The 26,401-nt window shown below is 42.5% G+C and overlaps 2 protein-coding genes across 3 annotated transcripts in view; both read left to right on the top strand.

The window, feature by feature from the left end:
• The window catches only part of nkain2 (sodium/potassium transporting ATPase interacting 2), a 109,238-nt gene extending 107,242 nt beyond the window's left edge, over positions 1 to 1,996 (top strand). For both annotated transcript variants that reach the window (XM_030771911.1, XM_030771910.1), the window contains one exon: positions 1,911 to 1,996. In XM_030771911.1, coding sequence (XP_030627771.1) covers positions 1,911 to 1,996 — 86 coding nt within the window. The remainder of the gene's footprint in view (positions 1 to 1,910) is intronic.
• A 9,888-nt stretch (positions 1,997 to 11,884) lies between these two features.
• Positions 11,885 to 23,148, top strand: rnf217 (ring finger protein 217). The gene is made up of 6 exons (XM_030772023.1): positions 11,885 to 12,778; positions 18,198 to 18,428; positions 18,600 to 18,764; positions 19,991 to 20,192; positions 21,536 to 21,607; positions 22,200 to 23,148. Exons 1-6 carry the CDS (start codon positions 11,894 to 11,896, stop codon positions 22,277 to 22,279), a joined length of 1,635 nt encoding a protein of 544 aa, XP_030627883.1. The 5' UTR covers positions 11,885 to 11,893; the 3' UTR covers positions 22,280 to 23,148.
• The last annotated feature ends 3,253 nt before the right edge of the window (positions 23,149 to 26,401 follow it).

Below are 26,401 nucleotides of genomic sequence, written 5' to 3'. Positions count from 1 at the left end.
TGTTTTCCTTAGATTAGAATCAATACATAATGAAATGTATTTGGAACAGATGAGGAGGAGGTTGCTTTGCATCTGGAAATGCTAACTATGTGCCTGAGGTGACCTCCCACATGCCTGTAAACATCAGCGCATATTTTGCTGGATCGTGACTGGACGGGCAATAGCACAACTGTCCATTAACTCAGCGCCCAGGAGCAGCCGTCAGGTACTTATCCATTAGAACAGTTTGAACTGTTTGCTCTATCAGATTTTTTACGAGCGTTTTTCAGACCACTCTGCATTTCCCTCAGGAACTAAACATCCACGTCTGCAGCCACACTCCTGCCCAGAACACGTGGGTTTATCAGAATAAAAGACTAATGTTCTCTCGCTGTATTCTAGGCATATCATACCTTACAAATTAATTTCACACTTCAGAAGGCAGTTTTGTAATACTATCCAAGGAATGTTTTTCTTTTCTTTTTTTTTTTTACCCCCTGCAAACCTGAAATTCTGACTTGCATCATTTATTTATCAAATTAGGGTTTTGCTTATATTTTGGATTGAATTAAAACACTTACCAAATCCAGGGAGAGATCTGGCTGTTTTTTTAAATTCTATTAAGAATTGAAGTGTTGGGACTGAAAGAGCTCATTCTTACAGACATGGCACTCATTATTTAAAGATATTGCAGGAACAGATACGCAGACAATAAATACCATTCACTCTACTGACAAAGACTCAACCCAACCTGAGGGGTGTCCTGACAGGGAGTGTGGAGTGTGTCATAGGTCGTACCTGCTGTGAAGCTGACCCCTGCAGGTCCTCTGATAAAGCTGATCAGGATACAGCTCCTTAATCAGACTGACAGGGATGTGAGGTTTTACGGGTGTGCCTTCCCCAAAATCTGTCATTAGAAGAGTAATCATGCCAAATCTTGCCTCTCCTCCTGCTTCCGAGGCGGACGAAAGCTCGTCAGCTAATTCCCCAGTTTATCTCTCGTGTTCATTTGTCCGGGAATAGCTTGTGAGTTTGTGATAGAGGCAGGCTGGATCGTTATCTCAGGCTGGGGAACCCTGGCGTCTTTTGTGGAAGGGCCCAGATACACAAAGCCTCCAACCCCTAAAACAGCTGGCCTGTCCCTGCAGAGGGTTGAGCCTTAATCTGGTGGTCTGTGGGTTATTTCAGTTTGTCCACTAATCTGGACGGGGCAAGCTCCATAAGCCTCAAAATACAGATATCAGCCCTAGGCAGCCCTGTGGATGACTCAGCCACTGCTCATCCACTACCCAGGATTATCACAAGGATACACACACACACACACACACACACACAGATAGACACAACCCCTCCCGACACTCTCTCGCACACACACACACACACATACACACACACACACACAAACACAGATACACGCAAACACACACTCATGCACGTACACACACACACAGATACACATACACAGCCACACAAAGATACACATGCACACACACGCATGTACACAGTGGCATCATTAGGTCCGGTCATTGGGGGCTGTAGCCCTGAATATTTTAAGCCTTGCCCCAAAAATATTTTTGCCCTGAAAAAGGGGGTGTTTATGGCAAAACAACAGACAGACTGTGTAACAGAGCGGAATTTGACTTGACTTGCAGCATCCGAAGGGGGGAAAGTAATCAAGTTGGAAGTTGGAAGATGCGTGCACCCAGATGAAAAGCTCCAGTTTTCTTAGCCCCACACTTAGCACCTGATCTTTTCAATTCCTAGAAACACCCCATGCACACACACATATACATATCTACACACACATATACACACTCACACACATACACACAGACACATACACACAAAATCATTGTATTACATGAATGATATGACTGATGGTCTTCAATTCAATAATGCTTTGACTCTTTCTCTCTCACTGCTTTGACCAGTTGACTTTATAGGAGGCTTTGACTCATATGGTTATCAAGGACCACAGAAGACATCACATTTGCAACTACAACCTATGTACATGTAAGTACCAAAGGACTGCTGCAGAGAAAATCTCTTGATGCTGAGACGTATGTAATAACGTTGTTTGTATGCCTTAACCCTAACCCTAACACTAAGACAGACCCTAACAGTAACACCAATCCTAACCCTAACCCTGTCCCTGACACTAACAGTAACACCAATCCTAACCCTAACCCTGTCCCTGACACTAACAGTGATGCTAACCTTGCACCTTCTTTCATTTGTGTAGAGCTGGGTTATGTAAAAAACACACACACACGCACATATATATATATATATATATATATATATATATATATATATATATACACACTGTATACACACACACACACACACACACATCAATCTGTACACAGTACTCCACAATGATAATGTTAATTTATTAAAAGACTAAAATATACCATTTACATAAGTATTCAGACCCTTTGTTATGACGCTTGCAATTGAGCTCTGCTGCATGCTACCTCTATCAGTGGTCCTTGAGATGCTTTTACAACTTGTGTGTGTGTGTGTGTGTGTGTGTGTGTGTCTGATTTAGAAAAAAGTGGGGGTATACGTTAATTACAGAAAGATTAATATATACCCATAGTGAATACATAAGATGTCGTTTAGATGTTACTTTTACAGACAGAGATAGAACTGAATGTAATCTCCTCCTCACAGACAGTATCCAAGCAGTTTTCTCCAGTCTCCTGTACTTCCCCACCATGAGTCACTAGGCTCAAATGCACATAGAGTTTTTTTCACTCTCGGACATAAATTGGACATGTAGGAGCATCTGTGTTATGACCACGGAGAGCAAGACATCCAAACAAACCCCCAAGGCACACCTTCTCTGGAAAAATCTCTACGAAACATAATAACACTGTCAGACTGGTTTAGATAATAGCTTGGGCCAACGGGGAGAGAAAGGGAAGTGTTTGCTCAGACTGTGTTGACAGCTTAAAAGTTTATGAGGAAGTGGCTGGATTCTGAGCCATGGGTGGGGCACTCTCAGGGAGATTTAACAGGATTCAGTTTATTGACAGTGATGGATTGGCAATAGTTTTCCCATGAACTTTGTGTGTTTTGTTGTTAACCACTATAAGGAAGTTTTAATTCATATTAGGCTACTACAAATATCTTACAGTGTCTTTGTAGTGGTTGTAGTGTAGTCCTAGTAACTCATTCTGAAATGTCTCCATAGTAAAACATTATAAGACTAGAAGATTCTGCAAGTTTATAAAAGGAAAAATACATTACAACTTCACGTTAAACAACTGTAGTGCAATTCATAGTCATAGCTTTTAGCAAACAGTCTGTCTTCATGACAGCATCACAGACTCTAATATACAATCAGTTTCTCAATCCCAGACTCCACTAAACACCCAGTTTCTCAATCCCAGAATGTACTGTGCACCCAGTTTCTCAATCCCAGACTCTAATATACACCCAGTTTCTCAATCCCAGACTCTACTATACACCCAGTTTCTCAATCCCAGACTGTACTGTACACCCAGTTTCTCAATCCCAGACTCTACTATACACCCAGTTTCTCAATCCCAGACTCCACTAAACACCCAGTTTCTCAATCCCAGACTGTACTGTGCACCCAGTTTCTCAATCCCAGACTCTACTATACACCCAGTTTCCCAATCCCAGTTGCTCAATCCCAGACTCTACTATACACCCAGTTTCTCAATCCCAGCCCTCACAAACAGACTCAGAGGAGGTGTCTTGGGCTTTTTTGAGGCTGATACTTTCCCTGATACGAGGAAACTTTGCCAACACAGCTTTTCACACTCTGAGCTGTGTAGTGTCACCAGGTGATGCAACATGCTTGTCATTAATGTGATGACACCCATAATTACATAAGCCCCACCCACAGTCCAAGGTCAGTGTGTGTGTGTGTCACATCAGAGCCTACAGCCGTATGAATCCAAAACAACCTGTGCCACTCAGGGTCCAATTAACAGCTCTTTATTAAGCACTGTCAGTAACTTCAGTTTTTCATCTGCAGCATTACACTGGTCTACCTGTGTAGGATTTAGTCAGTCCCCCAGAGGCCTCAGGGTTTGTTTTAGCTGCACGGCTGTGTGTCAGGGAAATAGGACAACATAGCCGCAACGGCGGGAGAGACACAAACATCATTAGCTAAGACCTTTGGGACTGCTTCCACCATCAGCTCAGCCAGTGTCCCCTCACTGTCTCAGCTCTGTGTATCACACCATCTGATGCCAAACACGTGGCAGACATCCACACTGTGTCCTGTCGCCCACCACACTTGGCACAGGCCTGACTTTGACAGCAAATACTAGCCTGGGCATGCCCGCCGCCGTTCTCCAGGAAGTGGAGGGCACAGCTGAGCCACTCAGCTCAGTGACTTAGAGCATGCTGAAGGCATGCCAGGGGTTACACTGTCTGGTTTCAGCATGAGGACAGGAGTCAGGGGTGACTTGGTCACAGGTCATTGCCCAAATGCACTTTCCATCAACTGCCTATCCCACTGCCAGTCACTGTGTACTGACAGGAAAGAGAGATGACGATGAGGTGCACACAGGTTGTGATTAAAGAGCCAGACCCAATCCACCACCACAGCTCTCTGCAGGAGAAGGTGCTCTGTCTCCACCAGGCTTAGGTTTTGGACTGGGAGCTGTGGGTGCTGACCACAAGATAAGGGCAGTTCTCTTTATTATTTCTGTGATATAGGGTGATATAGGAGACTGATAACAGAATTCACCAAGCATTGCCACTGATCCCCGTGTGAGAGTAAATCAGAATTGGTTAGATAATGAATTTCAAATCATGCTGTAGATGTAGCCATGGATACAAACTCGGGTTATATCTTACATTACTTGGTCTGTCATAAGCAATTTCAACAGGCTTAAATTAGCATGTTTTTTACACTCGTGACAAACTGCAGTATTTGGGGTCTGTCCATATCTGTCTTAGGGAACAAATGGTGTCAAATTTGGATTAATGTGGGTAATTCACATATGCCACTTGGGTGGAGTGGATCATTTTCCAAAGTTTTTCACTCGTCTTCTCATTTCACAGAACCCTCACTCATAATTCAGCTGTGTTATATCACTGGTTTTGAGGATCTTTGGCTGTATATGATAGGTGCAGGGGTAAATGGCATGTGTGCCAAGGCTAAATGCCAGTCTTTCCTGTATTCTGTCAGGCTTTAGCACTTACCCGATATCATGTTTATCCTGTTGTGTTTGTGGCACAACTGTTGGTGGTGTGGTGAAATCCTGTAGGTGTGTCAAGGACACTGGTCAGAGCTTTGGAGAAACTTCTGTAAGTTTTTGACTCTGAATCAGAAAGATCAGGCGAATCAGTGATGTGACAGAAGACCATCCAGAAAAGAATCCAAACAGAGTGAAAGTAAAGCACTCCACAGGCCAACTTACTAATCAAACATAAAGAGAAGGTGAGATGCAGTGGTCTGACTTCACACAGTCACTAACTCGTAAAATCTTTAATACCCTTGACAGCTCGGGACATCAGGGGCGTTGATGTCTCATTTGGGCTGTGTTTTATTTTAACATGAAAGGAATTTCCAGGAGACCCATTTTACCTTTGCCAGTGAGATTTCATCAGGAAAGTATTGTTCATTAATACTTTTTCCTTTCTCTTCTCCCCCCTTCCACAGGTCAAAGTAAAAGGACAACTGCCTTATTGAACCAATCAAATAGAGAGAACTGCTTTTTTTTGTTGGTTTTTTTTTCTTTTTTTTCTTAAATGTCTTAATATGATAGTGTCTTATGGACTTTTAGAAGAATGTGAAATATGACACTCCAACCTCAAACATTGGTCAACACAATGGACTTCCTTTGTCTCTGGATGATCCGTTCTCAGCAGAGTGCGGTCATGGGCTGGGAGCTGGGTTTGTGGCCGCCAGGAGGTGCAACGGAGCCCCCAAGTGGTCGTGCTTCTCTCCACACACAGACATCTTCTCTGGCCTTCCATTGGCTTCTGAGAGCAAAGCAGAAGCAGAACAGTGACACAAGGAGAGCAGATTGGATTGGCCACTTCAGACCTGACGGGAGGGGACCAATCACAGAGACAGAAGGGAATGGCTGGAATCGTGCCATGCATCAAGCCAGACTCACTGCAGAGTGTCAATGCTTTCTGATTAACTCAATGAAAAATGCTCTTCATTTTAACCAATGTTCAGTAAGCAGTCAGTATGGCTTTTGTCAACCTGTGTAGTTCTACTGCCCAGAAGAGAGTCAGTAGAGTTGTACTGGAGCAGTGAGTTGGGAGTGTCTTTACACTCACCGTTTCAAGCTTTTTGGATACCATAGAACAGGGTCATGATGAACCTCTTATTAGATGAAATAGCAACTTCAGTTGTTTTTCCTTATTACTGTGGATGTATTTGTCTTGAAAGTGCCAAGAAGTACTGATAGAAAATGGAGGAGGTATCAGAAGCTGCCCAGAGATACATATTTTTGGAGTCCTACAGCAGTCAAAAAAATACCAATGATTTTATCTGTTCCAACTCATCTTCGGATAGACGGTGTTTGTTTGCATGAGGTGTCAAAAATCTGTTGCATATTTAATCTCTGACAGCAGAAAATAGCCCAGCCCTGATAGAAATAACAGTCTGTCTCTTAAGAAGCTGCCTTTGCTCTCAAAACCTATGTGAATATTGTGCTTTTTTAAGACTGTGTTGAGTCTTGTTTAACAACATAAAAAAGGAAAACAAAGAGAAAAACAAATGTGACTTCTTTCTATTTAAGCTTTTTTTATCGTGTGCCAGTGTTGAATCTTTTCTAGTGAACTAATAATTTATTATGTTGTGTAAGTGGGCTTTTTTGTTGTTCATGCTGTGACTAGGGAGTTGTTGGGGAAAGAACTCTTCCTGTGCTGGCCTGGTGTGAGGACAGGTCTGGGCTGTGGCTCAGACTCTGTGCTTCATACAGAGGCCAGCACAGGAACCCTGTGGTGACCCTGAGAGCTTCCACGCTCTCTCAGAGCCAGTGTACCCTACCTCTACAAGCAGAGATACTCAGCTCTGGTTTTTACCTGCAGAAACCCTGCTGGTGCTGGCTGTCTCCTGCCCCCAATTGGCCATAGAGTGCAAACATCTGTTCATCTTGAAAAAATCGCTCCTCGGTTAAAAGGCAAAGGTAAAAGCAGCAGTGCTTCTGAATGTCACAGAGCTGACATTGCTCCGACTGAAACTCATGTCTGTTTACCACCTGTACTGTGTACCACAAACACAGGGTTCATGCCATACTTTCCTGCTCCATACCAGTGGATGCACAGTAAACAAAAAAGTCTTTTGTAAACATACAATGTAAAGTTATCTGACCCACATAAATGAACACTGTCAGCTTCTTTCTTTTTAAAGCCCTTTTCAATGGGCCTTTTTCAGTTTTCATCTCTTTATGTTCATCAGTTATCCAGTTCATATTAATCTTTTTCACAATATCAGGAGGCATATAGGAAATAATACCATACCATGTGGAGCTGAGTACCTTAGCAGATTGATCCAGTGGGTTTCCCCATCCACTCTATAAATAAAACATTAAATATGTAATCTTCCACTGTGTATCTGTCTCTCTTTTGATGCTCACACCTGTAAAACGTAGCATATGTCTAAGGAGGTGTTTGTGTGATGGACATCCTTTACACTTGGGTTGATGACGTGCCTGATTCAACACATTGTTCTCATTCAAATACATTATAATCTGTACTGGGTGACAGAATATGGAACCAAATGGGACACACTGAAGCAGTCAGAGTGAGACAAAAATGACTTTGCAGAGATGTAGCCGTGATGCTTCTGTGATCAATAAATGTGCACCAAAGCTGTGCCCCCTCTCCCAGACAACAGCTGCTATTGCCTGATAACAAAGCGCACTCTCTTTATTCCAGTGCAGTAGTGGTCTCTTATGGTTTGGATCAAATACCAAACATAATATTGGCGCATTTGGATATGGTCCAGAGAACTGACCCATTGGAGCTCTGCATTTTGTGTTTAGTCTCACTGAAGCCAGGCATGCCGCAGTTACACTATGGTCAAAGACAGTCAAAGTCCTCAGTAATGCTTAAGCTAATGTGCTTTGAAACCCACAAATTGTTTCACAGAATCAGGAAATTACATTTACACCATTTTCTATTCAAGACTTAATGCTCTCAGTTAACAAAACAGAGTGCTTCTACTGTCTCAATTTACAGCATCCATACTACAAAATTATTGCTTATCAGTATTCTTTCATTTGAAAAAAAAAAATACCATTAGACACAGTGCCAGCTGAGCATCGTACCTTGTGTGAAATGTCCTACTTATTACGGATGAGGTATGTTCAATGACACAGAGATCCACCTCTCTGAAAACTACACCTTGCACTTAGTTGAGTAAGACCTTATCTCAGAAAGACAAAGAAAATAAAACAGTGATTCTGCCATCTCTCCTGAGCTTCTCCCCAGAGGCTTCCCACAGATGCTGCCCTGACAAGCTACTGCTCTTGCATTTCATCTGCCTGAGCTCTGAAACCAGCTCCTAACTGGAATATACAAGATGTGACATGGCTGGAAATGTAACAAACAGGCTTGAGTTTCACTGCTGGTGGCACATGGTCTCATTATTGTAGTGTTCAAAGAAAGCTGATATTCCAGTGCAGGTAACTCTCCTTCAGGAACCTTTTCCTAATAGCCACACTGACTGTTTTCACTGAAGAGGGTTTACTGCTTACTTCAACTTTTGAGTAGATTTAAATGATTTTGTAATTATGTTTATTTTGAATGATAATAACAAATAAAACCAATACAATGCACCATTTTTTTTATTTAGGTACAAAAAGTCCTCTCATCCTTATATCTCTCTTCATGCTTTATGATGTAATCTCTCTCCATGGCAACATAGTTGCATTGGATGTGCTTAGCAACAGGCTGTGACCTTAAGGATGTTAATGATGACAGATGTCTACAGGAAACAAAATGCTGAAAACAAACAAATAAAATTTTCATCTCACCAGCTCAAGGTCTCACCTTAGTGCCACTGTCACACGCACACAGATTTTTCTATTTTAACAGCACTGTTAGAAGAGGTCATTGTGTGAAAGTCATGTGGGGACCCTCATGCTGAGGTCAGTGCCCAGGAGGGGAGACATTAATGTCGGTACCTATGCAGACAACTGGGGAAAAGCTATCAAGACCTTATATCATATGTTCACGTGTGACTGACACAGGACGCCGCGTGAGTGATAACATTCTCTATCATAGCATCAGAGGTGCAGGAAATGCATGGTTACCTAAGACACTAAAATGGGAGAGGCTTTCAATAATAGGCTAAAATAAGGGTTTTCCTCAGGAGATCTTTCCTTCAGTTCTCCTCTCTGTCTGCCCTCAGGAAAGAGTCTCAGATCTTTTACACCAGATGGAAAGATGTCTTATAAAGTACAGATGGAAACAAAAAAATAGCACTGCTGGACTGTGTTTACAGTTTGACAGAGATTTGAGTTTACAGAGGTTCTGAAGTTAAGAACATTCACACATGTACACACACATAGTGCAAGCGTGGAGAGAGCATATAGCCCTGAGCGTAGCAATCTGAGCATAGCACGCTTTCACTAATGTTCCTGTGCAGTAGCTCAACTCAAAATCAATTTTGCTTCAATAATTCACCAGGATTGAATTCCAGTATTCAGCTCCATAGTTGACTTTTACTGTGATCTTTAAAGAGGCCCTCAGCAGTACAGGATGCATGCGAGGCCAAAGAGAGCAAATGACTGATAGGAATAAAAGTCCATACTTTGTGAAACAGCCTTGCAGATAATCATATGGGTTGCTTTTTGATGACTCAGGTACTCTTTCCCATTAGTCTGCTCTGTCTCCAGCAGTGAAACTCAAGCCTGTTTGTTACCCAGGGACACCACTATTTAAGTAAGGTGTTGACCTTACACTGACGCTCTATGGATGTCTCACCGGAAAACATCATTTCATTGCCTTGAACAAGCTTTTACAGATTTATTTTGGATTTTTAAAAATTATTATTATGATTTTTTTTTCAGCGTCATCCTGTTGAAAAGATAGTACACTTAGATTTGTGGCAGGGCAAAAGGGATCAGCAGAGAGGGTCCACACTTGTGGACCAACAATGATCTCTGTACTAACATAAACTGATAATATCAGTCCAGCTAGACAATGCACATTATAGAGTACATCTGGGGGGGGGGGGGGGGGGGGGGGGTGTTCCGGAAAGCGGGTTAATGAAAACTCTGAAGTAGTTAACTCAGGTAGGAAAGTAGGAAACCTCCAAATAGAAGAGCCTTATGGCTTTGTTTTGCTAAGAGGATGAAGCCACAGGACTTTTCCAGGTTTACTATTTACTCTGAGAGAACTAGCTCTGAGTTTTCACTAAACCCGCTGTCTGGAATACCCCCCTAAAGTGGTGGTCCCTGCTTGCTTTTTGGCGGCATTAGGCTACAGTAAAGCAAATATGTTAAGTATGTCAGTGTGTTAACGTGGCACTGTGTTTGTGTGGCATATGGCCAGTATCCCCTCAGCTTTTTTATTGACTTGAGTTTATGTATGACAGTGTTTGACCTATTTTACCGCAGTTGTTTGAGTGTTATAAGGTCTAAATCCTTCACACATCTGAACGTCCTAAAACAGCTATGAAGACAAATAAGCTGCAGTCTAACTTGTAAGCATGTAAGAGAACACAAAAGGTCACACACAAATGCATTCAATCACACCACTCAGTGAAGAGTATATCAAGTATAATCTTTTACGCGCCGATTTGTTCAGCTGCATACGATTTATACAATGTGGAGCTTTGGTCTCCTCGTTTTTTGCAAACGTTATGGTGACCAAAACTAAACAAAGGGTTTGGCTTTGTCGTGTAAATTACGTACGCTACTGCCCTCTGGTGTCTCCTTTAAGCGCTCGTTTCTGACACTTTGACACTACAACAGTAGTGTCAAAGTGATGTGTTACATAGTTAAAGACCGACTGTAATACTTGCTTAAATATAAAAAGCAATAAATTCATATAAAGTTTTATTAAATGTCATTTATATAAATGGACCACAATTATATAGTGCCATTACTGGACAATTATGACGTGCAAGCACTGAAATCTAAATCAAAAGTAGCCTGTATGAAAACTCCTCGTTATTGATGAACAAGTTGTAGGGTCCCAGTGATGGTTAGTTGAAATACTAAAAGCAGTTTCAGCAGTATGGGATAGACTACGACTGTTATGGTTTTATTGTCCATCTATTGTCCATCGTTCTCTCCTAACAATAAATTCTGAATTATGTATATCGTTCCACTCAATGTTATGCTCCCACATAAGCCTCACTCATAGCACCTTTCATTTATAGGAAACTGGATTTTCCTGCTGGACGAAGTGGTAGAATCTTGTTTTGTTCATCAACTGCTTTGCTTAGTCACAGGTAAACAAAAGACGAATGTAGTGTTTGACATGTGCGATGTCCGCTAATTTCATAATTGGCTTCATGTACTGTACGTGTGAGAGAAACTGTAAGGTGATTGGAGCGGTGACATTTTAGATGCGCGAATAATAGGTGACACACAGTAGTAGATCGCTTTCACTTAGAGCCAAAGGAAAGTATTCTGTTGCCTAGTGTAAGCTACACTCAAGAAACTCTTGGGATACCAGGGTGTGGAAGTTTTAAAATTGCCCTTAAATGGATATGGTTTACATCTCCAATGAAGGATTTTTATTTCGCCTGTGTAAGCATACTAACTCGTCACAAGGTTCTGGACTATGCTGTTTTTAATCACGAATGGTCGCCTGGGACGGATAAGTCAAATTGCTACATCACGGATTTATTTCTACCTTAAGAGGACCCGGAAGTAGTACAGGCTTGTAGCGCTTTTGTTTGTTTGTGAGTTTGAAAAGGAATTGCACAGTTATGGGAAGTTGATCGACGGGAATGGAAGATGACTTGGTTAGTTTGAATGTGTACAAGAGGAATATGCCGAGTTTTGTCGACGGAGAGGCAGTGAGTAATCTACCAGAAGTGTCAAGAGAAGTTGGATCACCAAGCACAGATTTTGACCATGATATCCGAGATGCAAAGGTGCAAATCCTGGAGGATTTCCACAGCCACGAACAGAAAAAGAATGCAGAAAACCCAGACAAGGACAGCTTTAGAAAAACGACAGCAGTGGAAATTTTAAAAATAAACTTCGGTGGGTCTAAATCGTTGACCACATTTCATGACAATAACACAGAAGACACTAAAGATGTAGAAACTGTTGACACTGTTTTCAGAGGACAGGCAGAGGAGCATGGGACGCTTACAGAGGATATCATACAGTGTATGTCTAGTAGAAACGAAGACATCGACGGAGGATTCCCAAAAGGCTTGGTAACGTTCGAATCAGATGATGATGTGATTTCTGATTCTAAAGAAAACCGTGAAAGTAAAGGCACAAACGGAGATGACGCTTGCCAATCTAAAGAGCACGTTTATTGCACAGTTTACTGTATTGCCAACGACAGGAAATTAAATGAGAATTTGGGAGATCAAGAAAACGCAGATAATGGGACGGTGAGCCCATCCACATCAGATGTCTCGGTTCTACCTCCCACTGATTCTCTGGAGAAAGACTTGGAACTTGGTCAATATTCTGAACTTTACACACTGAATAACCTGGTCGATTCCACAGTTCTTACCAACATTTACAGCGGGGATTATAATTTATCCGTTGTGTTAACGTGTCGCATATGCCTCGATGACAAACACATCAAGCCGCTACATTGCTGCAAAAAAGCCGTGTGTGAGGAATGTCTGAAAAGATACATCGGCTCTCAGGTAGTCTCTCCTTTTATGACAGTTATAGGAACTCCCCCTCTGATCTTTTCTTCAATCTGGGAAGGGCTACCAAGGGAACTCCAAAGAGTCAGGGTCTGTTTTGTACTAACCACAACAGCAAAAATATGCTTGTGTTTATGATCAGTCTACGTGAATGTTAAAACGGTGATCTGCAGATAAACATGCATTTGCTGTTGGTGGATAAGTCAGTAGTGCTTATTGTACCCATGTGCTCATTGCATTGTCTCTGAACACCTGTTCTCGTCTGACTCCGCTCAAGCTTCTCTCGCGAACAAGTGTCTACATGCGGACGAACACCTGCAGTAAGAGTGAGAGGAGGGCACGAGGGTCTCGTGTTACAGCGCTCTGTTGCGCGACACAGCTTTGTGACGCGCGCGGTTAGACAGGTCAGAGGTATCCACCAGCACTCGGAGCCAAATCACTTTGACCCTTATTACGGTAGTCAGTTACTTATTGTTTGTTCTTACTCTGCTGTGAATTAGTGGAGGAATTATCTGTCGGCTTTTGAGAGTTTGCTTATCTCCGTCATTTCCTCTGTTGCAGTGGTGTATTACCAGTATAACTAGTTTGCCGTTAATGGCATTTTCCTGACTTCGGTGATATTTAATAATGTTTAGAGTCTACATGCTACACTCATACAGATCTAGTGCTGGTGATATAGACAGACACACACACATATATATGATACACACTTGTGACCGATCGTGTAAGGTACTGACTCTAGTGAGCCTTAATACAGTACACATCAGGCAAGGATTGAATGAACCATATTATTCCAGGCTGATATCATCAAAGACTAAAAGTTTCATGTATGTCGCTAAAGGCAGACGTGTGCCTCTACAGTTTTTATTAAAAGTAATAAAAAGAGAAAAAAAACTACCGCATTGATGTTGTGCATGTGCTGGACATTTCCCAGACAGAGACAAGCCTGTTGGTGCTAGATCTCTGGTTTCTCTAGCGGTTGTTGGGGAGACAGCTGGGAGGAGGCTGGTGGTTGTGTTATCCTGTAATTGATTGTTTAATCAGTAGGCCCAGCCTCTCTGAGCTTTAATAGCATTACACCACTGCTCACAGAGGGGATGTGTGCAGACAGCAGCTATGTGCAATACTACTCAGCCTTCCACAGCCATTGCCTCCTGCTAATCCAGTAACATTGGCTCCCCTGCTGTCGCTTGCCTTCCAAATCAGATTTTTTCTCTGCTCGGAACGAGCTCGCAGGGGTCAAGATGAGGTTGATATTTTAACGGGGGTTTGTTTTCTTCCGCTGTGTGACAGGGAAACCAGGGGTAAACATGTTAAAAAAGAAAGGAAACTGCTACAACACATCTGATGTTCACACATCTCTCTGATGGGTGTAATGTCAAACAGGGGCTTACAGGGCAGTTGGCCCATTTAATCATGTTTCACGTCATATGGGATTACCGTGGATCAAGCACAGTACTATGAAAGACATTTCTGTACAACACTAAGCCGTTCATTCTGTAATGTATCCCTTTCCCTCACTGGCATAGCATGTACTTTGTCGTTGTGTATTGCCGTGCTACTGGTAAAACCTGTCTCTGGTGTTTGACACGGGCTGATTTGCATTAGGACTCTGTGTCAGACAGACTGAGGACACAGTCCCCATCACGTTCCCTCCTATCTCACCCAATCCGGACTCATTTTACTTATCCAGTCTCTTCACAGTGTTAAATTGTGAACGGACAATTTTTTTCATTTCCCTCCCCTGTCTTCTTGCTGTTCCTGCCCCCTTGAGGAGTGCAGCTCAAGTCCCTAGAGAAGTTGTGTAAGAAGGTTTTATGTAATCAAGGGTGAATAGGCTGAGTGCTGTGCATGGGCCCTTTTTGAAGTTCTCGGAATGATGGCCAGGCCCTGAATGGTGAAGACCGATACGAGTTTTATGTCTTCATTCTTATTCCTTTGAGGGTGATGGCAGACACAATAACAGTAGCACATATTTTGTTTCAATATGAAAATGTAGGCTCAGGTGAATATGTGATAAAGATTGCATTTAGCCAGGATGAAAGAGATGGAAATTGACAGTGTGATCAGTGTAATCTCCACAAAGACAGAAGAGAGGGAAGAAAAGGGCTCTCTCTATCACAAAAGCCTTATTTAAATGGCTAATTTTTGACTTGATAAAACCAATATTCCCTCCTTTATTCCTCCATGTTTACTCTCACTGAACAGCTGTCTGTTGGAGAGAAACATCTTTGAGCATTTTGTTCCCACTGTTGAGAGATGAAGTTTGAAAACTGTGTAGAAGATTGATGACTCACTGTCAGTCAACCAAATTCAGTACTGTCATTGGTCTCCCATCATTTTCCATGGTGAGCACATCCAGTGGCAGCCAGTGGTTGTTTTGAATGACCTGGTGTGGAGTCCACCTCTGTGCTGTGAGTAGGAGTGTCTGATTTGGATAGACAACATAGTTCTAATGCCTGTGAACAAATGCTCAGGGAAACAGCTGTCTGTGCACCAGCCCTCGACCGCATGGTAATGTAGTCATCTCATCACACCCAACCACAGCCCTGAGAAACTTGCTGACATGACCGCGTCACCTCTGACCTCCTCTCTGACCAATTAAATCATCACACAAGGGCAGGTAGCTTGATGTTTTGGAGATTGATAAGTTTCACCCAAGTCCTTCCATCACGGACAGGTATTTCATACTGTGATGCATGTACTTTTGAGTTGAAATCTCTCTCTCCCTGGATTTGAGTGTACAATAGGAAGTTGAATCCAGGAATTCCTAAAATTCACTCTTTTGTATATAAGAGGTTCAATGAGTTTTATTGTAATATATAATTGTGTGTGTGAGTTATAGAGTGCTAATAATAGACAGAGTGAAGGAAAGAAAAAGAAGAGGCAGGCCAGAGAGTTGGAATTTTAGCAGTTTGCCCAGGGGATTGTTTGACTTGATGAAGTTAATCTGTAGCCTGCTGATTAGCTGAATTAGGCTAACACTGGAAACAGCTGGAGAGTAATCATGCTCTCTCTTGCCTGTCTACAGCCATGTTGGTAACGTTAATGTAAAGCAGAAAGAAGGCTGGTCTGTAGACCATGGCTCAAAACTAGGACAAAAATTCTGTCCATGCTCAGCCACTTTTTGCCTAATAAAACTTCCAAATATTTCATTCTCAATAGCACACCTGCAGCAGTGGCACTTGGACCAGCCCCTAAATCTTGAACCCTTAACTCCCATTTCTTTAAACTGTAAAATAGTTTAAAAAAAATAGTTTTAAAAATGTGTGCCAGTTTAAAGATGTAACTGGTGAGTGCTGCGTGCTGCTGTAGGTGGAGGGTGGGTGCAGGGTGTTGTGCATCCAGCCCAGCCTAACCACCCCTCAGTGCTGTGGTTAGTGCCTGTGCTTTTTAACCACCCCTCAGTGCTGTGGTTAGTGCCTGTGCTTTTTAACCACCCCTCAGTGCTGTGGTTAGTGCCTGTGCTTTTTAACCACCCCTCAGTGCTGTGGTTAGTGCCTGTGCTTGCTGTGAGATTGACAAACATACAAATGAGCCGTGAATGTTTCTTGAGCAGTTTGCCTGCACAGTCCCATCACACGCCAGGGTTCGGCAGCTATGTGTCAGCTTTCATCAGGATCCCAGCGTAAGCCTCCAACACCTCCATGTGCCAGCCCAACGGGATCACGTACAGCTTTAGACAACACTCAGGCTGCAAGGCGTAATGGATGCTACTCACTGTCTGCTCGCTAAAGCTTCTCTGGCCATCAAACCCAGGGAAGGCTTATAAACAGTGAACGCTATTTACTAAACAGTAAACAGTATGCACTAGGCACAGCGTAGTCACTGCGACATGATAATTCTAATAAACCTGTAAACTGTTGGAAATAACGATTATATTCATTGGCTTTCACTCTCCACAGACACCCACACCCACACGATTATCTGTCCTTTGTTTTCAGAATTTCAGTAAGATCTCTGCACTTTTAAAGGAGTGACATTTTCTCACAGCAACTAGCAAGCAGCATGTAATCACTGCTCCTTACATAGACTGTTTATCATGTTATTGAAAGAAAGAAAGCAGGGGATATACATTATTAAATGAATGATCAGATATTTTAGATCTTTACAGTGAAAGTGTGGAACATCTCTCATAGTGTTTGTCCATGGCCTGTATGGGGTCTGTAGCTATCATGGGTTTCAGTGGTTTTTCTTACAGCAGAACACAGTCATTACATGTCCATTTTCATGAAGACAGGGGCATATAAAGTAAAAGTAGAAGCACTCTTGCTGAGAAAAGTGCTCTGAGTTAAAGTATCCCTCCTGAAAAATATTTAAGAGTAAAATAGTCACTCATTTACAATTTAAAAAAATGGTTGTCAGTTTAACTCTACTCGGAGTACTTTTTTTTTTTAGCAAGAGTACTTTTACTTAATACACCCCTGCATGCAGACATATTCAACCAGTAAATTATGGCTCTAAGTGTCTGAATTTAACTGGAGAGAAAAGTCTGATGTCTTATCAAAGGAGGAATAGATAGATTGATTTCAGTAGTGAACTGGAAACGACTCCACTCAGTTGCTTCATAAAGTTCAAAGTATCTTGTGTTCTCAGGCCACACTGCTGTGTGCCTGCCTTTACCTGTGTGTGTGTGTGTGTGTGTGTGTGTGTGTGTGTGTGTGTGTGTTTGAGAGAGAATGTAAGTGAGTAAGTAGTGTGTTCAGTGTGGTGCTCAGTGTCAGCATTGGGTAATCAGACAGTCAGGCCCTGCTCTGTTGAGGAGATCCACCGGTCCTGATTCAGGACTCAGTCACCAGGAGTGTAAGCCGTGCTGCTGGGGTTTTTCCCAGAGATCAAAGTCTAGACAGGGATGTACTCAAACAGGGAGATCCTCACATGGCCCTCCTGACTGCTGTGAGTGGCTGAGTCCAGGGCTCATTGTGTTGTGCATGGTGCATGTCTGACATCCACTTGCTCCTGTGGATTGGTGAAAACAACATCCACTTTTAAAGTAGTCCATCATTTCATGGTATGAAATTCAGCTCTTTAACCAGGCTGATGTTCCCCAGAGCTGTGTTGCCACACCGACACCCTGCCACTGCTGTTTTACATCACTCTCACGCTTTTTGTGAAGGAAATGCGGAGTGGGTACCCTGTAGGTCCAGTACTTCCAGTAGAGTGCTTGACTGGGCTATGTGCGCAGTGTGGTTGTGTAAACACTGGGAGAATTCACACTCAGCCTCCTCACCATCAGGTACATACTAGGGCTCAATAAAACACAATGCTTACGCACTGTTCTAAGGCCAAAGCATATTTCCTAATAGTTTTCAAGTTCAGCAGTTCCTTTCCAAACCCATTCAGTCAGTCAGTTGCTCTGTATGGAAAAATTTGTTGTTCAAGCACTTTCTGATCTTGTTTGTTGGTCTGGTCTCAGATTCGCGTGGGGAAGGCAGACATTGTCTGCCCCATCACGGAATGCAGTGGGTACCTGGAGGAGAGCACGGTGGTGGCCAACCTGGCCAGTGAGGAAGTGGCGAAGTACAAATACTTCCTGGAGTTGAGTCGACTGGACTCAAGCACCAAGCCCTGTCCACAGTGTAGCCTGTTCACCTCTCTGAAGGGAAAAGCATTCCTTACACCCAACAGGACCGAGCACAAGTACAAGGTGTGGTGTTTCCCCTGCTGCTGATGATGACTGGAACCTCATTTTGGCTGTGAGAAACATCTTTGGGGTGCAGTGAATGAACTGGGGTAGTGAACTGGGCATATGCAGGGTTGAGCTGAATTTGGGTTGATGACAGAAATGTGTCGATCATGTTTTCATTTTGTCTTGCAGATTCAGTGCACAAAGTGCAAGTTTGTTTGGTGTTTCAAGTGCCACTCCCCCTGGCATGAAGGCCTGAAATGCCGTGAGTACAGGAAAGGTGACAAACTCCTGCGCCACTGGGCCAGCGTCATCGAGCACGGCCAGAGGAACGCCCAAAAGTGTCCGCGCTGCAAGGTGAATAACACACAGATGCTCCATCTCCCTGTCTCACGCTCTCAGGCTGACAAACGCCAGCGATTCGCTGTTTGAAGAAAACTTATTTTAAATGAGTTTATTTGGTGAATCATTGTTTGTGTTTTGAATCCACGTTCTCTCACCAAACAGACAGAAGGAAGACTTGGCTTTGTTTTTCTTTTCTTTTCTCCTTCCTGCTTTGTCTTCTTGCTCTTTCTCATAACAATCAGTAGAAGTTTGGCAGTGCTGGAGGTCATGTGACTGTGCTGAAGGTCGTTAGTAAATGAGATCTTCTCAAGCCTGTCAGCCTTCTGTTCCATTCACACATGCATCTCAGAGTTCTGTCCTCACAGCAATGACGTAATGCTTGAGTGTTGATTTAAACATTGATTTAGAGCCGTCAACTTAAATCCTGTCTGCACCTTCTTAAACGATTTCTAAACTGAGTCACAAATTGAGCAAGCAGCCATCTGGTTCTGACTCAGGTCACATTCCTCAAACAGTCCAACTTCTCTCTCTGCTCATATGTGAAATCAACATGCTTTGTAAATACAGTTCGAGCTTAACCATGTTGTAATGTTGGAGAGCTGAGAGCGCGTTCAGAATGTTTCTCAGACCAGGGCTACATATGAAGTATACAATATGAATGACTGGGTGCTGTTCTAATCCTATACAGTGCTGTCTTGCTCTCTTACTCAATAGTACAAACAGCAGTCTTAATGAAAGATATGTATGGTATTGCTTATACTCATTCAGCCTTGTTATAATTTTAGTGACTGTAGTAGAAAAGAACATACAGTAAAGGAGCTGTGTAAGAGTATATGGGCAAGCCCCAGTGATTTAAAACTTAAAATGCTTACATAAAACACCAGGTGTTTTGTTTTCATAAATCTGTTAGCCTGGTTTACAGGGAAAGGTAATAGACCTGATGCTGTCTGTATCATCAGAGATCATTCCAGATATATGGAACCAGTCTCCTCCTCTGTGCTCTAAAGGGGAAATAGCACCTTTTCCATAAGGCATAAAGCAGATGGATGTGTACCAATCTGCAGGACTTTCATTCTAATCCCATTCTCCCTATTTCAGCTAATTCAGGTCATAAAATGCATGTTAGTTTCAGATGTGGGAGCATTAGATTAGTTCTGTGAACGGTTGGAGATACCTAGTGTCCGGGCATGAGTTTGGCCTTACCTTAATTTCACTCACCAATGCTTTCTCACCTGTAGATACACATCCAGAGAACAGAGGGCTGTGATCACATGACCTGCTCCCAGTGCAACACTAACTTCTGTTATCGATGTGGAGAGAAATACAGACACCTCCGTTTCTTTGGGGACCACACCTCCAACCTGAGTGTGTTTGGATGCAAGTACAGATATCTTCCTGAGAAGCCCCACCTCCGCCGGCTGGTCCGGGGGTCCGTCTGTGGTGAGTCATGCCTGTCCCTCTGCCCCTTTTTATATCGAAAACTGAACATGTTTTGCAATTGGACTGTTCTCTTCATCAAGGCAAACAACTGCTTACATTTGCTAACATTAGCCTGCATTTTCCTCTTAGAATGTGTTAGCTGCAAATCTTGGAGATGTTACAACTGTAAGAGGTGTTACCAGTGAGGGCAGTATTATCACTTTAACAAATGCTGTCGGTGTGAAATCAAAATGTAAGTGGAAGAGGGCAGGGGTCAGAGTATTCATGTAATCGTTGCTATGCTGTGGATGCGGTGAAAACAACAATAAAATGTTCAGAGAGAATTGTGTAGTCTCTGTGGATGCTGACCAAGTTTAGCAATGAAAATGGACAATGTTTTCTCAGAGAGTAGTGCAGACTGGTTTTGCATGTCTCAGATTTGGAGTTGTTTGGAGGGTTAGAGTTAGTGAGTGAGTGTTAGGAACACAGGACTAAACACAAACAAGATTTAAGCCATGTTGATGATACTGTTGAATTCGATCCACATTCTGATGATGGCGTGGCCCTTATTTAGGATATGAGGAACATTTTTGAACGTAAAGAAGGAATAATCCCAGAGCTGTGGGTTGTTCAGGGCAGAGGGCGATTTGTGGGAAGGTTGTGATGTCCCTCCTGATCAGTAGAGTGGTTTTGTTCTGTAGCAGTCAGTAATATGGCGGTCATTCAGATGAGACCTGGTTTTGAATACAGGGTTCCTTGAGCAGTGTATTTTTCTTTGAAGTGAATGAGTCTATGAGGTGCTGGTGATTTGAATGTGTTTGCTCCACTGAAGCCAACTGCAGTGCTTTGCATGGTGGATACCCTCTGCATCTGTATCTGCTCTAGTTTATGGAAAACTGTTGGGGTAAAAAAAAGTCATGTCAGCAGTTTAGGGCAAGAAAAATCTATGTTTCTGTTCGAAAATATGCCTACTAATTTATAAACTTTGAATTTGTAAAATCATCACAGTTTATACATAAGCATAAGATGCTCCGTAATTTGATCTGGATTTTAGGAAGATATATGGCATTGCTGTTCAGTTTTTGCTCTAACATCCATATGTCCTGCCAGTTTTGTCAGTTGTTGTGTAGGTAAACTCTGGATTCTGCCCTAAGCCAGTCTCTGACATAATGTGGTTGAAAATAATTTTGAAAAATCCAACATGACTGCAGTACTGGATTTCTAGACTAGAGTCTCGTCATGCTAAGTCTGAAACAAGCTAGTGATAGCATTTGTTAGCCTCTGTGTTGTTGTGTTTGCTGTTGTGTTGGTTGTTTGTTTTGTTTACAACCATACTAATTTGCCTGTCTCTGTTCATTCATCAGTGAGTAAGATGCTGGTGGCTCCAGTAGTCATTGTGTTGGTTGTGGTGGTTGGAGCATTGGCACTGGTTATAGGTAAGCATCTCCTGTTCCTCCTCACAGAACATAACTCACTCTACCCCACTAAAGGAGTCAGTCTGTGTTAGGAAGGGCTCCAAAAGAAAAACTTTGTTTTCCTCAGAATATGTGGATGTCAGATTAAAAAGGCAGAGTATCCCTTCATCTTTAAAATTCTGTTAGATTCAAATTGTGAGAAATATGAAAATAAAACCTTTCAGATTTGCATATTTCCTCTTTTTAATGAATGATTGACTCAGTAATGCACTGGATCACTCCTACGAATGTCTAAGTGACTTACCTGTCTGACATCCACAGTCCGTGGACCATAGTGCCGTTTCCTAAAAACACCAGTGTTATTTGAGTTTAAGGCTCTCAGTAATGGAGTCTGGACCTCAGATTGGTTTTATCTAACTGCCCCACTGGAGAGCTGATAATCTGGAGGTTATAATTATGACTGTAGTTTAACATACTGGGTCTGTCGTTTAGATAATCCTGAAGACCCGATCACCTGAATCAGGAGAGCAGAACAAGAACCATGAGAGCTGTAATTCTTCTGGTGTAAGATTCACTCCTGCTGGAGCAAACTCAGCTGTGTTTCTATCCTCAGGTCTGGTTGCCTTCCCCATCTATTATGTGTGTAAGAAGAGGAAGAAGCGTTCTCAAGGGACGAGCCGTTGGCTCTGCTGAGCAGGTCCACCTCCAGACAGAGTATGACAGAGATACCAAACAGACTGGAGGGAGAAGACTGGTCCACAGCATCTCTCCCCACGTCTACTGATCAGCCCACACACACACGCGCACACACACACACACACCAGGCTGTCCACTTCTCTATTCATACACACTTACATGGACAAGAGGTTACAGTGTCACCATGGCAACCACAGAGCAGTGTGGTTCCCCTGATCTCCCTTGCAAAGGAGTGAATGAAAGACTGTAGGGACTTCAGACTGAATCCCTTACGACCTCTCTCCTGAGACTTACCAATCTGATATTGTTAGAGTTACGAATTTTAAGCACTACAGGATGTGTAGTAAAAATGGGCCAATGACTTGTGAGTTACTCTGCCATAACATTGTATATAATTTTAACAGAATCCAAGGACAGGATGCTTGTTAAGCTTGGCTTCCAGGGATTTCAGGGTTGTAGATGACTGCAGTTCTCATTTGTTCTCTTTGTCTCTTTCTCGTTTTTTCTCATTCTTTCTATCTCTCTCTCTCTCTCTTTCTCTTTCTCAGTCTCTTTCTCTCCCTCTCTTGAGCCCAGAGTGTTGTGCCAATATCCAGTGGAATTTGCATCACTGACTAAATGCATTTCAGTCTGTTTAGTGGGGAACAATAGCCACAGCGTTGTAGGAATAGCTGCCAATGTAAGACACAAATGGTTTGTCAGCACGGTCCCTGTGCCATGCCGCTGACAGCTATGCCAACTCCTCGCCAGTGTTTATGCCTGAGGAAACTGCTACATGTACCAAAGTCATATCATATTTATGGCTATATTTAATCTGTAAGCATGCTGGCTTCTGCCCTGGTGTGTAGGTCAGTTTGAAATGAAATTGTTTGGATTACGCTTTGGTTTGTACACACTTACATCTACAAGATACAAGTTTGTGTCAGATTTAGAGACATAGTAAAACTCACACTGCGGAGTAGCTAAGGTAAAGTGTATTTATTTTGTCAACTGGCCGTTGTTACGTGTGTAATATGGATGAATGTCAAACCCGCTGCAGGACACCACATACAATGTCCCATAGGTGCTTGCGTACATGTACCTGGGGTTCCAGGGTGCCGCATACTCTGTAGAGAATGTATGATATCATTACAGTTGCCGTGGTCATTTCTCTGGCTTGGTCATTTTTGTCCCAACTGTCTATTCAGCTAAATGTTGACCGTTAGCTACATATGATGGCTATGTGAGTGCTGTCTGTTACCTGAAAATAAAACTCACTGTACTTTATACAACAACACAACACTACTCAACTCGACACAACACTACTTGACACAATATGGCTCAACACAGTATTACTTGACACAACACTGCTTGACCTAATTCAATTCACTGTACTTAATGAAACACAACAAAACTCGACATAACAATAAAATTAAATGTACAACTATACATTAATACAATTCAACACAGCAGTTCAGCCCAACACAACTCACTATGCTAAATGCATCACAACAGTGCAATTCATTGTGCTCAGTACAGCCGAGCAACACATTTCATTGCGCTCAGTAAATCTCAGTTCGGTAAATCTCAGTTCACTGTACTCAGTTCACATACAGGGGACTTTTATTTTGATACTGTGGCTCCATCAGAGCATAAGCAGCTCCCTGTGAGGCATCACTGACAATCACCTGTCTGTTTGTTTCCCCCCCCCGCCCTCTCTCTCTCTCTCTCTCTAACTCTCTCTCACTCTCCCTCACTCTGTTCTGTCCTTTTCTCTCTTTCACCCTCTGTGGCGTTGAGGTGATGTACCCGACTGAGTGCTGCACAGCACAGACCTCAGCAGAACAGCTGCAGACACAAAGGAGTCTCATCAACTTTAAAGGTCATAGCCTTAGCAACAGCTAGGCTGTGTGCCCATATGACCTTCTCCCGTGCTGCTGTCACAACACACACACATACAATTATATTCTCATAGCACATGCATGTACACACTCTCATACACAGACACACACAAACACAAACACACACACTCACATGCATATACACAGTTCTATTGGAAATGCTCAGATGCCGGTTTGCAGTTGATCAGGGTAACTGGACATTTGTAGGAGTAACAAGATCCAGTGTGTCAGGAGACTGGCATTGATTGATTGGATTAATTGTGTGTTTTATTCTCAGGGACTCTACATTGTGTTGTTTCTACTCTGTTCTCTCATGTGCACTACAATAAACTGTAGCACAAAAGTCAACAATCAGAGTGGCAGATGGCCCAAATGCCAGCAACACTGACATCAACAATGGTTTTAATGGCTAATTTAAGTTCCTTATCCAGTCTTTCCCTGGATTTCCTCCCTACACTGTCTGCCTAAATATTGCAGGGTTTTGATCTCCTTATCTTCTCCAGATATAATTTAGCTCTAAGGTCTGCTACACCAGTCTGTTGTTTCATAAGGCTTGTGAGGCATTGTTACCGTGGAGACTTGACTAGTGCCTTTTACACACACTGCATATGTAACTGTAGGAGGTTTTAGACACCTCAGGTCCTCTTCCCCTCTAATACTTAGCAGCACACTAAACATGGTCTGATCCCCACACACTGACAGTGTAATCCTCCACACATGCTGAGGTATGTTTGTGAGGCTGTATGACAGTAACTGTTTTCATGCCTGAATTTGCATTTGCAGAGGGAAAAAAAGAAAGAGAAATGCACGTAAGTGTGTTGTCCCTCACTGGTGGTTCTGGTACACCTCTGCTGCACTTTATCTGTCCTGCCCATGTCAGTACTGTTTTTGCAGTTGGTAAATGTATGTCTTTAATATATAAAATTGTCAATTAAAAAACAAGTTCGTTGGAACTCCAGTCTTAAGTTTTCTTTGTTCTGTTCATGTGTGGTGTTCCTACAAGAATGATTGAATGTAAAACACAATGAATTGTATAACAGACCAAATTCTAACACAACAAGGCTCTAAAACCATGGCTCTGTTCGAAATGCCATACTGGTGCACTACATACTGCATAGTTGCCCAGTATACATTGTGTACTGTGCACTGCTCCCAACCCTAGTATGCATACTATGCTGTAAGTATGAGAACTTTCATGTAGTCTACTACACAGTCACATGACTGCCACTGTCAGTCAATTTTTGGAAAGTTGGAAATCACCGTGTTGCATCATGGGATTGAGTAGCCAACGAAGTGAGCTCTGGCTGTGTACTGGAAACTTTCGCCAGAGTAGTACATCATCTGGGTAACTGTTGTGTGCTGCAAAATTTTTATTTTTCATGTGCTGCATATGACTTACTACTTTTCTTCCAAGATCAGTATACGAGCAGTATACAGTACGGAGTTTCACACACAGCCTATGTTTTTGTTTTTGCTGCTGATAGACAGATAAATCTGTTTTCCTGCTTCTCAGGTCAGAATCTCTCCTTATTTAAAATACCAGAACAAAATGCAGCATTGGCCTGGCTCCAGTGTATAACTTTGACTTATTTTGAGTTACTCAGACCACCTTTGAATGTGTGACCGTCATGCATGCAGAACAGGTGATGACAGTATCTTTTTCTCCACACACACACCACCTGCTGAAGACCTCTCTGTGTAGCTGTGTGCTCTTTTTCCTCAGTCACTGTATTGTGATAAATGTTTTCAGGATGTAGGGCATTTGCATGCATGACCTGCCTGTTTTGTTTATCTCTGAGATTGTCAGCTGTACCAGGGTGTTACAACCACAATCCATTGCCCCAGCTTCTTCTTCCTCTATATGTGGTCAGGGCCTGGTCTGTGTGCACTTGCTCACTAAAGAGAGCCGTGACTAAACAGAGCTGTGTCAACCCTACAGCTGTGCCAAAGCCTGTAATCACACATGGACAAATTCCGTCAAGCTGCCATAAAATCACTCTTACACAAGGAAATATTAAGCACTTTGGCTCTGTGCAAAAAAAGTTGTGTCAGCACCATTTTATTCTCCAAATTGCTGTCCAAGTTCCAAGTTGCTATGTATGTATGTATGTATATATTGATTTATTCTTCATTTCATAGAGGTCATTTGTTGGAGCAGGGACAGTTTGTTCATTGTTTTGGTGTGGTTATATGTATGGCTATAGTATAGTACACTCATTATAGTATAATGAAAAATATG

Source organism: Chanos chanos, chromosome 4, assembly GCF_902362185.1.
Source record: "Chanos chanos chromosome 4, fChaCha1.1, whole genome shotgun sequence".
Taxonomy (NCBI): Eukaryota; Metazoa; Chordata; class Actinopteri; order Gonorynchiformes; family Chanidae; genus Chanos; species Chanos chanos.
Note: the sequence above shows the minus strand (reverse complement) of the source record. Positions and strands in the feature narration are given on the sequence as shown.

Excerpts from the sequence above, each read along its gene's own strand:
- rnf217 (XM_030772023.1), top strand. The coding sequence starts at position 11,894 with ATGGAAGATGACTTGGTTAGTTTGAATGTGTACAAGAGGAATATGCCG. Across the intron at positions 18,765-19,990 it reads AAAAGTGTCCGCGCTGCAAG|ATACACATCCAGAGAACAGA; the intron begins GTGAATAACACA and ends TCTCACCTGTAG. Across the intron at positions 21,608-22,199 it reads AGCATTGGCACTGGTTATAG|GTCTGGTTGCCTTCCCCATC; the intron begins GTAAGCATCTCC and ends TTCTATCCTCAG.